This window comes from Clytia hemisphaerica, unplaced genomic scaffold (genome assembly GCF_902728285.1).
Source record: "Clytia hemisphaerica strain Z4C2 unplaced genomic scaffold, Clytia hemisphaerica genome assembly, whole genome shotgun sequence".
NCBI lineage: Eukaryota > Metazoa > Cnidaria > Hydrozoa > Leptothecata > Clytiidae > Clytia > Clytia hemisphaerica.
This window is the reverse complement of record NW_027104310.1, coordinates 129,391-146,439: the sequence shown is the minus strand read 5'-3', so window position 1 is coordinate 146,439 and position 17,049 is coordinate 129,391. Positions and strand designations below refer to the sequence as shown.

Sequence of the window (17,049 nt, the reverse complement as noted above, 5' to 3'; positions counted from 1 at the left end):
ACACATGTATGGTTGTTTGAAAACAAAACAAAACAAAACAAACAAACAAAATGTTTTTATAAGAACATAAGACTGAAATATGAGCCTCAGATTTGTTAAATCTGTTTAATGTAATCGAATATTTCAATTTGGGAGGGTTTTATAGACTTCCAGTCTATATTGTGAGCCTATTTGGACTATTCTTGAACTTTTGGATCCTCAGATCTTAAGTAGTTTCTCCTTAGTCTAATGTTGAAACTCAGAGTTAAAACTCTACCCTTCCAACCTAAGTTAAAGCGTTTCCAATTCGTTTGTGGCTATAAGATTTCGTTGGAATTTCCCTATATTCTCAAATATTATGACCGTGATTGTAGATTGCTTCAAATCTCTAGATCTATCCTTAAAGAAAAAAATCCGCTAAATTAAGTTCCCGCAAAAATTAGTTTTTTCCGCCATCAGCCACAGTAAATTCTTGTCAAATTTATTCTTTCCTCAACTACACTATTTCAGGAGAAAAAATGTGCTTCCACCAAATTTAATTTTTACAGCCATGTTTAGGACATCGAAGCTGCTTAATTTTGGATCTAAAAAAGAGTTCCAGATCCAGAAAAAAAGCATCGGCACCGTTAGAACCTCTTGGTCGTTTCTTTGAAACTCTCCCGCCGATTTCTTTTCCGTATACCACCATAACGGTGGTAAATTCCGCCCGTTTAATATTGCCCGCCTTTACTATCAGTGTAATAGACGATAACATGTCCAGGCCTAAACTTTTCTAAAAAGGAAGGCATTGAAACGGGGTTGTTCCTATTCTCACCTTGAATTTGTTAAGTGAAAGACGACGATTTAACGTTTTCTGAACGTACTTTTGACCAGTAAAGATAGCAAATGAAACCCTAAATATTTTGGGAGAATTTCCTTTAAGACTTTGTGTAGTGGAAATGTGATATAATTTATTTTGATCAAGTAGGAGAGACTTTGATCTATATCCGGGGGGGGGGTACTTAGGCAAAAATGGATGATGGGTATGTGGGGACGGTAAGGGTCGGTTTTTTCACCTTTCAAAGCCTCTCTAAGTCGGAAAATCAGAAAGTTCTAAATTAGTCTCTCTAAGGGTCGGAAAATTCAGGATTTTTAGGAAGTCTCTCTAAGGGTATGACTTTTTTCAAAAATCAAAAAAAAAAGTTCAAAAAGTCTCTCTAAGGTTCACCTTTTCAGCAAAAATCAGTCTCTCTAAAGGTCGGTTTTCGGAGGTCCCGTCCGCACATACCCTCATTCGCCAACCTTAGTACCCCCCCCCGGATCTATATTTTACGACTAGGAAAATATACAAGGATACTGTTCAGCGCAGAAAAGGTTTTGGACTTTTGTTCCACTTGATTCTTTATTTGATTTCTTTTGTTGAAATTCGAACGTTAGAATGTTTTGTTTTTTCGAACGATGCTGAAAATGAGCAAATCGTGAATTTGATTTAATCTTTTCTTCAACCGAAACAAAAAGAATGTTTTCTTGAGAATTAATTATGCTAATTGAAGAAAGAGTAATTGGAGTTTCGAAGTGCGGCTAATGGTATCGGGGGAGTAATTCAATATTTATTTAGATTTATTTGAATTGTGCATGCATCCATTTTGATTATTTTATATTACTGGTGGCGCTTTGAATATCACCGTGTTCGAAACAAGGAAGAAAATATTGACTATTTTTTTACTTCCTTCATGGTATTGAGGTATAATTCAACAAACTAATCAAGATTTAGTATCCATTTTGATTTTACTCGTTTGATATTCTTTGACTGAAAGGTGGGATACTGACTATTCCATTATTTATGAATATCACCGTATCACCACCCAAGGAAGAAGATTTTAACCATTTATCACACAGATTTTTGTCCGAAAATTAAGAACTTGTTTATAAATCGGACACGCCAAAATGAAAGTCATACTCGTATTATGTTGCTTAGCAACAATCTATAGAGCGTTGTTGGCCAGTCCGGCAGCCTTCAAAGTATTGTCCCAATTTATCGACCAAAACAATGGAGATGAAACTGATGACGTCACCGGATTGAAATTAACTAAAACTGATGACGTCATTAAAGAAAATGGTGGTGATGAAAAAGACAGTGATAGAAAAGAACTTGGTAAAAATGAAGATGAAAAATTAGAATTTCATCATTTCGAAACAGACAATGAGAAATCAGAAGAATTAGTAGAAAAACCGAAAGAATCTTCGCTTAAAAACGAGGCTGATGACGTCATCTTTTCAAGATTACGGTTACCGATATTTGACAATGTGAAGGAGAACCAGACGTTTAACACTCTCCTTCCAGGAGATGTTGAAGTCAACGTGACAGTTCTTAGTGTTTCGCCCTTCATATTTGGTAAGAAGTTTTGATCCGCTCTTTTCTTTTAAGAACAAATAAATCTAAGACTGAGACTCCGGTGATCTTATATTTTTTTCACCATGTTCTTAGTACGCTTGCCATATTGACTTATAGCTTAAAAGGGGCTTAAAAATCCAGATGTTTCTGAAATGTGTAACTGTGATTGGTTTGAATTTATCCTTGGTGCTTCGAAAAACCTAATAAAGCCTACGAAAGTTTTTCAGGAAAAATATTTTAAGTTACTTCTTTACCCTGACTCTTCTGCAAGTAAGAGTCTCTTTTTCACGAATCTCCGAACCAGTATATTTTCCATCAAGACCATCTTACAGATATCATTTTCCTTTCCACACTAGATCGGATAACTGCTCACATATTTTTCGTGAAATTGTATCCAGTTGTTAAACTGACTATTCCGCCATATTGTTTTCCCTTTTACGTCAGATTTTTGAACGTTTCAATTTCAAAATATTTGAAAAGCACTTTTGATGGTAAACAGAATTGAAAACGAAATGGCGGACTAGTCGGCTCCAACGGCCACATTTCCTATAACAGGAAGCCCGATCCGGCTAACTCATAGATATCATTACGCCACCTCGGGTCACAAAGGTTTCCCAGCTGCTTTATTCAAGACATCTTCCTCTGTCTATTAGGCACGCAAGTGAAGAGGCTTCAGTTTATGCTATCTATATATTAATAAATAAACTTGTCTCCTGACGTTTGTTCTCGTTGGTTTCATTATAACAAATTCCTGCTTGATTAAACTTTAAATTTTCTTGCATTTCCAGAGGTTGATGGGTTACTCGATCCCGAAGAATGCGATCTTTTGGTTGCCATAGCGAAAGGGAAAGGCATGAAAAGCGTACGTCAGCATATGTCCCCGTTGAAGACGAACGGTGGAGCGGAAAGATTATTGAGGGATTGGGATTATAATCAAGACGGATTCATATCACATGACGAGGTTTGTTTTGATTTCTCCCTCCGAAGAAGGGTCTCTTAGTTAAAAGTTCCCGTATAAGGTTGTAAGTAAACTCCTCCTTTGGGATTATGATCAAGACGGATTCATATCACATGATGAGGTTTGTTTTGATTTCTCCCTCCGAAGAAGGGTCTCTTAGTTAAAAGTTCCCGTATAAGGTTGTAAGTAAACTCCTACTTTGGGATTATAATCAAGACAGATTCATATCACATGATGAGGTTAGTTTTGATTTCTCCCTCCGAAGAAGAGTCTCTTAGTTAAAAGTTTTTGTATAAGGTTGTAAGTAAACTCCTACTTTGGGATTATAATCAAGACAGATTCATATCACATGATGAGGTTAGTTTTGATTTCTCCCTCCGAAGAAGAATCTCTTAGTTAAAAGTTTTTGTATAAGGTTGCAAGTAAACTCCTACTTTGGGATTATAATCAAGACAGATTCATATCACATGATGAGGTTAGTTTTGATTTCTCCCTCCGAAGAAGGGTCTCTTAGTTAAAAGTTTCCGTAAAAGGTTGTAAGAAAACTCCTACTTTGGGACGGATTTTATATCACATGATGAGGTTTGTTTTGATTTCTCCCTCCGAAGAAGAGTCTCTTAGTTAAAAGTTTTTGTATAAGGTTGTAAGTTAACTCCTCCTTTGGGATTATAATCAAGACGGGTTCATATCACATGATGAGGTTAGTTTTGATTTCTCCCTCCGAAGAAGGGTCTCTTAGTTAAAAGTTTTTTGTATAAGGTCGTAAGTAAACTCCTCCTTTGGGATTATAATCAAGACAGATTCATATCACATGATGAGGTTAGTTTTGATTTCTCCCTCCGAAGAAGGGTCTCTTAGTTAAAAGTTTTTTGTATAAGGTCGTAAGTAAACTCCTCCTTTGGGATTATAATCAAGACAGATTCATATCACATGATGAGGTTAGTTTTGATTTCTCCCTCCGAAGAAGGGTCTCTTAGTTAAAAGTTTTTTGTATAAGGTTCGTAAGTAAACTCCTCCTTTGGGATTATAATCAAGACAGATTCATATCACATGATGAGGTTAGTTTTGATTTCTCCCTCCGAAGAAGGGTCTCTTAGTTAAAAGTTTTTTGTATAAGGTCGTAAGTAAACTCCTCCTTTGGGATTATAATCAAGACAGATTCATATCACATGATGAGGTTTGTTTTGATTTCTCCCTCCGAAGAAGGGTCTCTTAGTTAAATATTTTTGTATAAGGTTGTAAGTAAACTCCTCCTTTGGGATTATAATCAAGACGGATTCATATCACATGATGAGGTTTGTTTTGATTTCTCCCTCCGAAGAAGGGTCTCTTAGTTAAATATTTTTGTATAAGGTTGTAAGTAAACTCCTCCTTTGGGATTATAATCAAGACAGATTCATATCACATGACGAGGTTTGTTTTGATTTCTCCCTCCGAAGAAGAGTCTCTTAGTTAAAACTTTCCGTGAAAGGTTGTAAGTAAACTCCTTCTTTGGGATAACTTCAAGACGGATTCATATCACATGTTGAGGTTAGTTTTGATTTCTCCCTCCGAAGAAGGGTCTCTTAATTAAAAGTTTTTCGTATAAGGTCGTAAGTAAACTCGCATGATCTCTATGCGAAGGTCTCTTTTTAAAGGTTATCAATAACTCTTGATGTCCAAGTTAGTAATTTTTCACTGCGAAGAAGGGTACCTTTTTTAGGGAAACTTTACACCTTTTCGACTGTAGTCGCGCGGTCAGGTGCGTGCCACTATATTATTTAATTACCCCCCAAATCAATCCAATCCTTCTTTTACACCTTTTTTCTGTTGTCCATAGGTGCGAAAAAATGACTAGGACTGTTTTAGGGTGGTGAAAAGGACAAAAAATGCCCACGTGGCAATTGGCGGCTACGGTCGAAAAGGTGTATTGCGTCCCTCACACGACTTAAGGTTTAATCTCAAAATTAATACCTTATGAAATTTAGAGTTTTACTGTGGTGGTCATCTTTGAGATTGAGATTGCCCTTTTTTCATGTAGAGGAATAGTCGATGTTTTCATATGACAAAAAGGCCAATCTCAAAGGCAGAACAGGATTGCAAGATTTCCAATTTTCCAAGACACTTATTTTGAGATTGAACCTTTAGTTAGCCTTTACGAATGCCCTCAACAGATATTGGGCTTTTCCAGAAAAAAATCGTGCACCCCCTGTTGAGGAGGTCCATTTCCGTTCCAAGGGGGTAAGGTTTGAAATGTAGTGGAATTCCATAAGGGTAGACGAAAATCCGTCAAAAATAAGCGGAATTCCAAGGGGGTAATGATTGAAAATTTGTAAAAATTCGGAATTCCAGAGGGGTTTGATCCTAAAACTGCCTGGAATTCCAAGGGGGTAGGTCACAAAAGGTTGAACCTCCTCAACAGGGGGTGCACGGTTTTTTCCTGGAAAAGCCCAGCTGGAAAGAAAAAACTTTGTTTTAACGGCTATACAAAACAAACTTTTCCACAGGTGCTTCTGGTTCCACAATTAGCCGATTTGAAGATGAATTTGGAGCAAGTGGATGACATGTTTTTCATGCTCAAAATGGACCAGAATAAAGATGGTAAGATTACTAGCTATATTGAGAGAAGAGTTTTACACATCCAGTTTCCTGGTTATCCAATAGCAACTTTTCTAATTTTGTGAGTATAAATTTCATAGGGTGGTGAATTATACTGGAAAGAAATAAAGCGGTCAACTTCTCTGCTAGATGATGTTAGGTTAAGCCTGGGATTAAGGGTGTAGGACAGTTGTAATTGGGCGTAATCAGCTGGCACACAACGTTGCTTCAACGTTCATCTAACATTATATGGACGTTGGGAACATCATATAAACGTCGAAAGAACGTTGTGTGTCAGCTGGGTAATCAAAACAAATCAAAACTTGATCTAATTTCTATCAATATAAAGACCAGCAACATTTCAAGATGGTGAGCATCAAAGATTACATCCCAGCTGGCACACAACGTTGTTTCAACGTTTATCTAAATGTTATATGGACGTTGTGAACGTTAGATAAACGTTGAAACAACGTTCATAAAATACACTTTTTTCATTCAGGAAAAGTCGAGCTTAATGAACTGAAGAAGATCGATTTATCTTCCATTGGCAATTACGTCACACAATTACGTCATGATCCATCACGATTACGTAATGTGACGGTCGAAAGTGGTTGGGTATGGGCGGATGAAGATGATTTGTTGAAATATGAAAAGAACGGATATTTTGAAGACTATCACGCCAGGTAGGTGATGAGTACCTAACCAAAAACCGGGATTTTTCATTCCGCTTTTTGGTGAGATAAAGCCTATACTAGACGGTATGGCTTTTTTTCTGCGCAGTAGCGTCTATTCCACTTTGCTATTCCACTTTGTGACTTTTTCGAATGTTTGGAGCTCAACTTTTCTAGATCCAAACATTCGATTTTTTTTGCCGTCACTTTAAACTTTCGAACCTCTTGCTGTAGGGGAAAATATAATTTACTTCAGAATACTTAAAAGGCTTCTTTCACTAGAATTAAAGGCCGTTACATATCATCATCATTGACGAGCAATGATGATGATGATTTAGGGTAGCCCCAATCGAAACCTAAAAACTTGTGGTGTCGGAAGGCAAAATTAGATTCAGTAGATTCATCCAATGTATCTTGTGTTTAGATTATCAACATTAACAGAAGTCCCGTCCATCCTCTGGGAAATGAGCGAACCGCTACAAATCCGCCATTATGGAGCATCACAATTCCAAACACATCGCCATGACAGCGAGGCACCAAACAAAGACATCCCATGCTGTCTCTATGGTGATCAAGACAAAAAATGCCGCGTTTGCAGGTAGGTTTTATTTTTATATTAGATCTAAACTTTCCGCTATGCTTTTCAAGGCTGTAAGCATTGAGTTTGAAGCCCAGAAGTGGCTAGAGAGTAATCTTTAACCTTTCCTAAGGTGAGGCTTATTCAATTTGTTGTTTAAGCTACCAAAAAAAGAGGGTTGTTTGGTCGGCGAAAAAATAAAAATAAAAGTAGAATTTCACCTATAAAATCTCCACAAAAAGCAGCAAAAACTACTTCCTCTTGACAAAAATGTGAAATAGAAAATAAAAAGACACAAAAAGGTTGAATACATGGATGAAATGAAAAATTTAACATAAAATTCTCAAAAGCTTGGAAAAACTACCAAAATTTTGAAAATTTGTGAGTCTGATCTTTTGATTCAACATTAAATCATCGAACAAACACAATGTCAAATTCAGTCTCTTTATTCGCGTTGTTTTTTTTTCAAAAATCCCTAAAAATGACCCTTTTGACCTTTTGATGACGTTATAATATTTCATGCACCATTTTAGAATTTTGATGTAATTGGTGCCTATAATGTGGATATATTTCAAGGACATTGGACTACCCTGCTAGAAATCATTGAAGGGGGTTTAATGTCCCCCCCCCCAGGGGGGGGGGGGGGGGGGTGGAGGCGAAATGATCTTATAATCAAGAACTTCTCATTTGAAAACGCCTATCAAAAACTGAATCTCACTTTGGTTCAATGTTGACAAAGAAAAATATATTTGAAAAATAAGATTAATTAAAATTACAATAAAATAGTTAATTAAACTTTTGAAGGCAATGCATTCAGGTAAAAATAGCCTTCTGTTTTTTTGTTTGTTTTTATTTCCAATAGTAGGAAAAGTCTGGATAATTCTTCTCATATCTAATTATCTGATGCCATTACTCGTGGGTGGGGAAAAACCATACAAAAATAACGAGTTCATTTCTGTTGGACGTGCAGATGTGCATTTGAAATATTACAGTCGTTGCCTTGGAAACGGCTAACAAACTTAACTTACTGGTAGACATGAATGAAAACAATAGCTGATTTCAAATCGCCGTAAAAAAAATCTTCAGGAATATCTTTGTAAGACCATTGTTCAAAAGTGTCACGTTTGTTAATTCTTACCATTTGTGCGCATTTATTTGAATCGGTAGGGTGGAGCACAGAAATGGTTACATTCTCCCATAGGCTTTTTGGGAGCCCTTGAACCATAAATAATCGTTTTTGTTCCAACATAAGGCACGTGCTCAAAACTAAACCCAAGTAATCTTTACACTCTTCAAATTCCTTCTTCATAAAGGAGAATTTTTTCGTTCTGTAAAGTTCTTTGTTCCCCATAAAGGAACTTATATTTTCATACCATTCCTTATACGAGGGGTACAAATCAACCCGTTGTGTTATGTTTCCTTCAAAAAACATCTCAGCTCCCCAAACAAGTCGACCTAGCTTAGAAACAGGAGGATTTTGTGCATCATTTTGTCCCAGCTTTATTTTAAGCAACTCAATTTTATGTTTTAGCGTTTGAATTTCACCCTCCAAAGCACGATTAACTGCAGCTTGTTTTTGGTCTACTTTTAGTTTAATAATTTCTTGGTCATGTTTGAGATTTTGGATTTCTTTTTCCATCTCTAAACACTTTATCTGGTGTTTCAGATTTTCTTTTTCCTTGTCTTCTCTCAACTTTGCATTTTCTTGTTTAAGTCTTTGAATTTCTTCCCTCGGATCCATTCCTCGATCGACTGCGCAGTGTGCTTCGTTCATTGTGATTATGATTAAAGTTTCTCCACTTTACTTTTTTACGTACAACTTTCACTTCTATCTAAATTATCGTCAATCATGAAAAGTTTTCGATATCAAAGGTTCAAACCCCCCTATGTTTAAAAAATCTACAACTTTCCTGTACATATAATGAATTGTGTTTTCAAGTATATTGGCTAAAAATGCCTTCTAATACCACTATTTATTACCTATTAAATACAAAATTAATCTTTCAATACCATTATTTTATTTTATTTGTTATCTAATTAATGTGCATTTAGCATCGACAAGTATTTTGAGTATTTGTTATTAGAAAATGTATGGTTTTCGATCCGAAATTTTTTAACAAAATCTAGAACTAGAGTCGTTGTTGTATAAAAGATTATTTACTCGAAATCGATTTTTTCCAGAGCGAAGCCTCACTCAGATATGAACAATTTTATAAAGGACCACGAGGCTGAAGTTTTGCAGAAACTTAAGAACATTCTGAACGACGAGGCTTAAGTTTTGCCGAAACTTAAGAACATTCTGAACGACGAATTATAAAGTTTTAAAATAAGAAATCGAAATAATAAGAACAAGTGAGGTTAAGTCAAAATTTTCAAAATTTAATCCAGTTCATCTGATTTCCACTCATAGATATCTTTCTTTCACCATGTTCTTGAACGATGTCGAAGAAGGCGGTGAATTGGTTTTCCCGCTCGCCAACAACCCCTTCAAAGTGAGTTCAAAATGTTATTTTAATCCACAAGAGGATATAGAAGTCATTTGCTATGAAAGTTTGATTCGAGGCAACCAAAAAAAATTGCCGATCCAGAACACTACTCTGATACAAGAGTGTGGGTGATATGCCAGACATTGTGGTGTGTGGTTTTACTCATCCCGTTCTGTGCCTGAGACGAGCTATATGCTCTCCCGCGTAGTCCAAGTGTCACCACTATACATCATGGTATCTGTGTCTCGCCTGCACAGAACCAGCGGTGTCTGGACAGTGCTATGCATTCCTACTTGAGAAAGGAGGAAGGAGTAGTATCCATTCCCCGATGTGGAGGACTCTTATCATTGTATCAACAACTGCGAAAAAGTGTGAGTCCACGCAAAATGGAAGCTTGGATGCTTGATAGGCTGTAGATCTAGAACGCCATCGCTTAATTAAAGTTGTTTGATGGTTGTTTTTTGAATACATTCAACTACCATTGATTTGTTTTCAGGACATCATGAAAAATTCTGGTGAATGGCATGGCTATTATCTATACTCCAAAACCACAGGCAGTAGAACATTTTTCACCGTCGACATGCATTTCACACCAGGAGAAAACGACAATGGAACTTTCAATGCGTCTGGACGTGAAAATGGTGGAGAGTTCGTGTTCCGTAATGCGGTAATTGAAGGTATTTAAATGATTTTTAGGACTTTAGAGTTCACTTTGTCAACAATTTAAAAAAACTAGACCATAGATTTATAAAGCCCGAAGGGCTAGATGTCCTGAGATGTCGTGCTTTTTGTCGTGAGGTTAAGTAGGAAATCCTACCTAGGTCACGTGATATTACAATAGAATTTCAGCGCTTGACCAAGAAGAAGCTCTGGCAGTCAAGAACACCTTCAAATTAGCCTATCATAGACTGATTAGCCTATCATAGGCTATTTAGACTATTTTATATAGGCTATTTAGCCGAAAATCGATAAAAACCTCGATTTCTGACGAAATATAAATAGTCGCGTCTATTTTTCACCATTACTTCATTGCCCAAAGCCAAAAGAATCTTTTTCACTTAAACTAATATAACATTCAATTTTGGAAACAGAAATATGAATAAATTTACTATCCATCGGCTAACTAACCGATTATAGGCTAATTTTCTGATAATGAAGTTCTGCTGAATCGACAAAAAGCCCGATTTTCTTACCCTGCGCATGCGCACGCATGCGCAGTACCAAAAAGTGGAATATTTCCTAAACCAAAACTGACCCAAAGTCAAAATTTGTCATGAGCATTTCTCTGACAATGAGAAACCATGTATTCCTTAGAGAAGACGCGACTATTTATATTTCGTCATAAATCGAGGTTTTTATCGATTTTCGGCTAAATAGCCTATATAAAATAGTCTAAATAGCCTATGATAGGCTAATTTGAAGGTGTCCTTGACTGTCTGGGGGTTTTCGAAAACAATAGCAGCAATATTATTTGCGATATTCACTTTTTTCTTTTGCTTGGAAGAGCTTAAAGCACGACACCTAGCCCTTCGGGATTATTTTACGGGATTTTGTCGATGTTTTATCTTTTAGCTAGACCACTGACCTTTATAAAGCATGGACAAAGCTATATCTACCATCTTTGACTACTCGATGTGGGGTCAATTTATATTTCAATGAAATTTACTGCGTTTAACAAAGGTTTCCACCCACCGAAAAACTCTGATAAAAAATTTGAGTGACTGTGTCCAAGCAATATAAAGGTCAGTAAGCTAGACTCCTTTGTAGTGTAGTCTTGAACAACTTAAACTAACAAACTTTAAACATACTGAAATGAAAATCAAAATCAAAAACAACAAACTTTGTCTCTTTATTGTGTTATATTTTCACCGGGATTTTCGCTTCCTTGACGTTAGAAAAATGGCGTCTGAAATATATTGGCAAAAAGTGAATTCGTCTCGATTTCATGCAAAATTCTGATGCTATTTCGTTTGAAACTTTTGCCTGTGGCATTTTCAAATTATATCACCTTTTCTTTTAACATTTTCTTTTAACTGTCCCTTCAACATTTTGACCATTTCTATCATAGACCGTTTCACGGTCGAAATGAATTATGGGTAATCATGACTGATTAAATCAACGACTTCTCTTTAACACAATCAGAATTTTAGAGCAGCGCAACAGAAGGATGCAATGAAACGCTGTGGTCCTACTTACCCATGATTCCTTCGACCGTGAAATGACGTATATAAGTAAGTCCGATTGGGAAATATAGACCACAGATATCTTATAAAACACTAGATAAAGCTACTCTATCCTGCTTTACCAAGCTAAGGAGGGAAGCAAAATAATACGCCATCTTTGCTGAGAGTAGGTCACAGTAGAAGCCCAGGTTTTCACTGTTGAAGTTTTTTTGACTCTGCAATGACTTCAAAATTTCAAGGATCGCGCAAACGAAATTGTGACGTCAGTTTATTCAAGATAGCGCGTCATTTTGCTTCAAATAGGGATTAAGAGGAAACTCTATCGAGTGCTTTATATAAGATATCTGTGGAAGAGACAGGATCTCCCACTTCAAGGACATTCTTCTTTCGCATCTAGGAGAAACGGTGAAATTTGAAAAAGTTTACAAACCATCCGAAGCTGAAGAGACTGGAAACGAACAAGGGATTCGTTACCATGGAAAGATCATTGAACAGACACAAATCATGGGATATTGGTGGGTTCCTGGCAATCAACGAATGAATGGCCGTTTCTTCATGTGGAATCGAGAGTTTGAGGTACGTCTTTTTCGTTCGTTCGTTCGTTCGTTCGTTCGTTCGTTCGTTCGTTCGTTCGTTCGTTCGTTCGTTCGTTCGTTCGTTCGTTCGTTCGTTCGTTCGTTCGTTCGTTCGTTCGTTCGTTCGTTCGTTCGTTCGTTCGTTCGTTCGTTCGTTCGTTTCGTTCGTTCGTTCGTTCGTTCGTTCGTTCGTTCGTTCGTTCGTTCGTTCGTTCGTTCGTTCGTTCGTTCGTTCGTTCGTTCGTTCGTTCGTTCGTTCTCAGCTCTTCTTGGAGGAATATTGGAAAGATATTCCCAATTCAAAATTTCGTGTCATTATAAGCATTTTGTTTGATTTTACTCGTCTGATGATTTTTTTCTCACACACCAGATTTCATAACTGTGTCCGTTTGGTATTCTGGCATTATTGTTTTCAAACTTTTGGCCAGCAAAAGTACGAATAGAAAAAGTTAGAGAACTTTTTAGAAATAAGAGTATTTATCATTTTTCAAAATCAGAGTCCTTCGAGCCGCCATGACAGTTGTCCTTTGCGGACAAAGCCTGTACATTGATTGTTTTCTGAAACAATAGAAAGACAATACTTCGCTCTCCAGTTTCATTCGATGTTTATCCAGAGTCTCTATAATAAATCCATGATGTGACGAAGCCTAATTTTTGAAAAAGAAAAATTCTTGGTTCCCACATTTTCTCAAGGCCTTATTTATCGGTAGTTTAGCTTTCTCTGAAATTTAACCTGTGGAGACGGACTATAAGAATTTCATTGCGCATGTCTCAATCATAAATGACACGACCTTCAACCAAGATTCTGGGTGATTCCCATGGCAACTTTTGTCTTCGTTAAATGTGCTTTGAAAAGAATATCTGTCGTCACAGTGTACTTTTTTTCTTCTATTTGGTTGAGTCGCAGGAGGCTTTGAGGCCCATTTTCGCAACTATAGACGCTTTCAATTAGCTCCCCGTCAGCACCTTGAACTAACTACCCAATTCCCCTCACATGGCATGGGTTGACCCGGGCGAAGGTTCATTCACTTGCCAAGTGAACCGCTGCGAGTGGGAATCGAACCTCAGTTGCCTGTGCAGCAACCAAGGTCAATGACCACTATACCACAGCGCCTGTACAATTCACACACTGTGAAGCTCATTATGCTAAATCAATTTCTTAATTACCAGTATGTGCACAATTTACTATCATTAAAAAAAAATTAAATCCGCTTTTTTGTCAGCCATAGTTTCCTCCCCCTTTTCTGCTAGGGGGGGGGGGGATTTTTTGGAAACTTTTTGCCAAAGAAGGGGGGGGGGAGAAAAAAACATATAGTCTGAATCACAGACCTCTATAGATATAGGTACTTGCTATAAGAAATCTTTTCGATAGAGGATGAGCATAGGCCTGACCTTCAAATAGACCCTGGAGGCAGTTTTTCGGCCCTGGCCAAGCAAAATCTTTAGATCGGGGTTTCTTTGAAAGGGTACCTTACCCTAATGGTAGCACTATTAGTATGCATCGATACTACTTGTGATGCAGTGCTACTTCGATAGTTTCTGTATGTGGCTCCCACGCAAATTTTTTTCCGTACATGGAAAGTATCATCGATGGTCGGGAGTATCTCATATTTTTTGTTTGGTTTTGTTGTTTGGAATTGCTTAGGTCAGGGTTGCTAGTAACGGCTCGAATTTCAGTCAGGTTAAAAAAGGGGCAATTTTACCCATATTATAATAACATTACCCCGTCTTTTTTGTCATTATATAAGTATTTCCTAATGTTGTGTTCTGCTGTGCGAGTGTGGCTCAACGGATAGCGCGCTGGGTTTCTGATCAGAAACTCTTTCATTTGGTGGGTTCGAACCCCGGTCGGGTCTATATTTCAAGGTTTAAGATAAGTTTAAGATACTCCGGCCCGTCGATGATACTCCCGACCGTCAAGATGAGATACTCCCGACCATGTACGGAAAAAAATTTGCGGCTCCCACTTTTAAAAAACACCAATCAAAGATGGCGCATAAAGCTCTGTCCATGATTATAAAGACCAGTGTTGTCATCCCGTTTAAAATGATACCGTTAATCATATTATTTATGCCCCCTTTTTCAGATTTACTCCGCCCGCGCGGTCGACCAATCAAATCGAAACGAAGGTTGTTTGAAAGCTCCTTTGAAAATCAAACCGAAAAAAGGAAAAGCTGTTTTCTGGTACAACCATCATTTGAACCCCCTGAATGATATGGTTGGACCTTTAAATCATGAGGCGATTTTCGCACATTGTGAAGTGAACCAAGGGGTCAAATGGACCGCGTCTGGTCGGCTAAATATCATCGGAGATGGAGAGCTTAAATTACGTACGTGGAGAAGAGGAACTAATTTAATGCATGACCGGAAAAAAATGCGGAAAATTTATCAGCGGTTAGGAACGAACGAACCAAAGCGAGAAATCGAGGAATACGAAAAAGACTTTTATGAAGAAATTCACGGTAAAAAAACTGGGAATGATTCTGCAAAGGATTCTGGGTATAAATATAAACAATCGAGTAATGCATTGCAAGCGTTGAACCTGTTGGTGAACGATTTATCGAATGAACAATTATCCATAATGGCAGCCAATGTGCATCGCATTTTAGGCCTGCAGTGTATGTAAGAGGGAACACCGGAATCAGTCGAATTTTTTTGGGTTTTATTAACTACAGTACCGTATTTAGACGATGATATGATATAACATAGTTTGTTTATTATAAAACGTAATATGTTGCGCAGTGGATATAGTCTGTGTTTACAGCTACCCCCGGAAAAAACTCCCGTCTTCACGTTTGTTCCTCTTAGATGAAAACTATAGCATAGTCTATAACGTATTCTGAGTCAACAAAATGTCTGTCTGGAGATTAAACTCCCGGACTTAAAAAAAACATATATTTGTTATGCTAGTATGAAAACGAATCATTTCCATTTTATAGTTTTAAAGTTTGAAGGCGAACCTCTAACCCTTCTCAGGCAAAAGAAGTCGAGGCCACTTATTTATCATCCAAAACGCGTATATAACGCGCCGTAATCATGACGACGGATTGTAACTAGCGGTCCCTTTGTTTTTGAGGACTACATTTTTTGGAATCTAGCGATAGATTTTCGTTTCAATTCGGCGTTTGTGTAAAAACTACGCGCGGGCGTTCTGGAGAGAAATAAGTGGTTTCATTTCATTTTCTCACCCAGGAGTTTCGCCTCTAGCCCTTCGGGCTTGAAACTCAACGCCTTCAACGCCTTTTTTAAAGGTAAAGAATAACAACCGTTTTCCATTGTTGGATCTGGTTATCTCAAAATTGCTGATTTGCCACAATATTTTTACCAAAAAAAACAACCTTTAAAATTCGTGGCAATTTATGTCGTAAATTCCTTGATTTTGTTACCTCGGTAAAGTTTCTGTTATTGCGAAAGTTTGTACAAATTTGTACGCTTATAGCATGTCTAACGTTTGAGAACATCCCTGTCTTACAGCCCCGATGGAACGTTTTTCCTTGGTGGGGATAAAATTTCCTATTGAAATCCTGATGCCGATAGAAATTCTATTGTTCTAAAATCTAGTTGGGATGGAATTGGAGTGCAATTATTTAACACTGGATTTGAATGGGGATGAAATTAAAGTCAGTTTCCCAGCGGGACTAAAATTCCAGGGTATTTTCCCACCAGGTGCGAAATTTTTGACAAATTTTCCAGTAGGGGATGGTGTCCCAGCGGGTCTGTGACTCAGGGGTGTCTGAGAGTTTTTGAATCCTAAAACAACGAAAAATCTACAGTAGTAGCTCGTAGTTGAAATCAAAACCAATAGGGGATAAAATCGGGGAATTCTTTTTGAAAAAGTATTACTGAGTGATGTGAGAGATGGAGACTTCCAAGACTGATAACCACCGTAACTGGTAACCACTACTGCGCTGAGTGCTGCATGTAATATAATATTTTTGAACCATTTTTTGTAAATATTTACGTCATAAATTTTAAACTAGGCAAATATATTGAAATATTGAATTAACGGTAGGTAGGAAATAATTTAAACACAACTAAAATTAACTCATTTGTATATATGATTTCTCTTTGACATCTTGGACTCTGATGAGGCTCCCAGCGGCACCCCCTAATCACGCCATCACGCAAAAAAGTTTTCTCCATCACGCATCACGAAAATTGCTAAAGTTTGTCATCACGCAAAAAATAGCGAAAAATAGCACAAATCACGCATCACGCCTTAAATTTTTGCCCTATCACGCATCACGCCAAAATCTTGATCACGCCATCACGCCAAAAAAATCTCTTATCACGCCATCACGCAAACCGCTCTCTCTGATTGGGGGACTTTTTAATGAAGAGCTGCGTCAGTCAAGAGACGGGTCGTAGAAGGATAGGCGAAATACTTGAAAAAAAATATCTAATAAATTGACGTATTTTTAGCCAATAATATTCTTCGCTACGATATATACTCTATTTACATCCATTTACAAGAAATATTTTCTACAGAGTACCTTAAGTGGATAAATTTTGGCGGGGATTAAATTTGGCGAATTTGGCGAATTGTGATTTAAATCCTCGCCAAAATTTCCAGATTCGCCAATTCGCCAAATTAAATCCCCGCCAAAAATCGTATTTTAGCCAATCGCCAAATTAAATCCACGCCAAAATTTATCCACTTAAGGTAGTT

At 37.3% G+C, this 17,049-nt stretch overlaps 2 protein-coding genes across 2 annotated transcripts; both read left to right on the top strand.

The window, feature by feature from the left end:
• Positions 1 to 1,522: 1,522 nt before the first annotated feature.
• Positions 1,523 to 3,429, top strand: LOC136817533 (uncharacterized). Its single transcript, XM_067073858.1, has 2 exons — positions 1,523 to 2,353; positions 3,142 to 3,429. The coding sequence occupies exons 1-2, from the start codon at positions 1,906 to 1,908 to the stop codon at positions 3,351 to 3,353; spliced, it is 660 nt and encodes a 219-aa protein (XP_066929959.1). The 5' UTR covers positions 1,523 to 1,905; the 3' UTR covers positions 3,354 to 3,429.
• A 2,372-nt stretch (positions 3,430 to 5,801) lies between these two features.
• On the top strand, positions 5,802 to 15,056 carry LOC136817531 (uncharacterized). The gene is made up of 7 exons (XM_067073857.1): positions 5,802 to 5,891; positions 6,388 to 6,571; positions 6,984 to 7,157; positions 9,547 to 9,628; positions 10,119 to 10,299; positions 12,203 to 12,381; positions 14,467 to 15,056. The coding sequence occupies exons 1-7, from the start codon at positions 5,831 to 5,833 to the stop codon at positions 15,004 to 15,006; spliced, it is 1,401 nt and encodes a 466-aa protein (XP_066929958.1). The 5' UTR covers positions 5,802 to 5,830; the 3' UTR covers positions 15,007 to 15,056.
• The last annotated feature ends 1,993 nt before the right edge of the window (positions 15,057 to 17,049 follow it).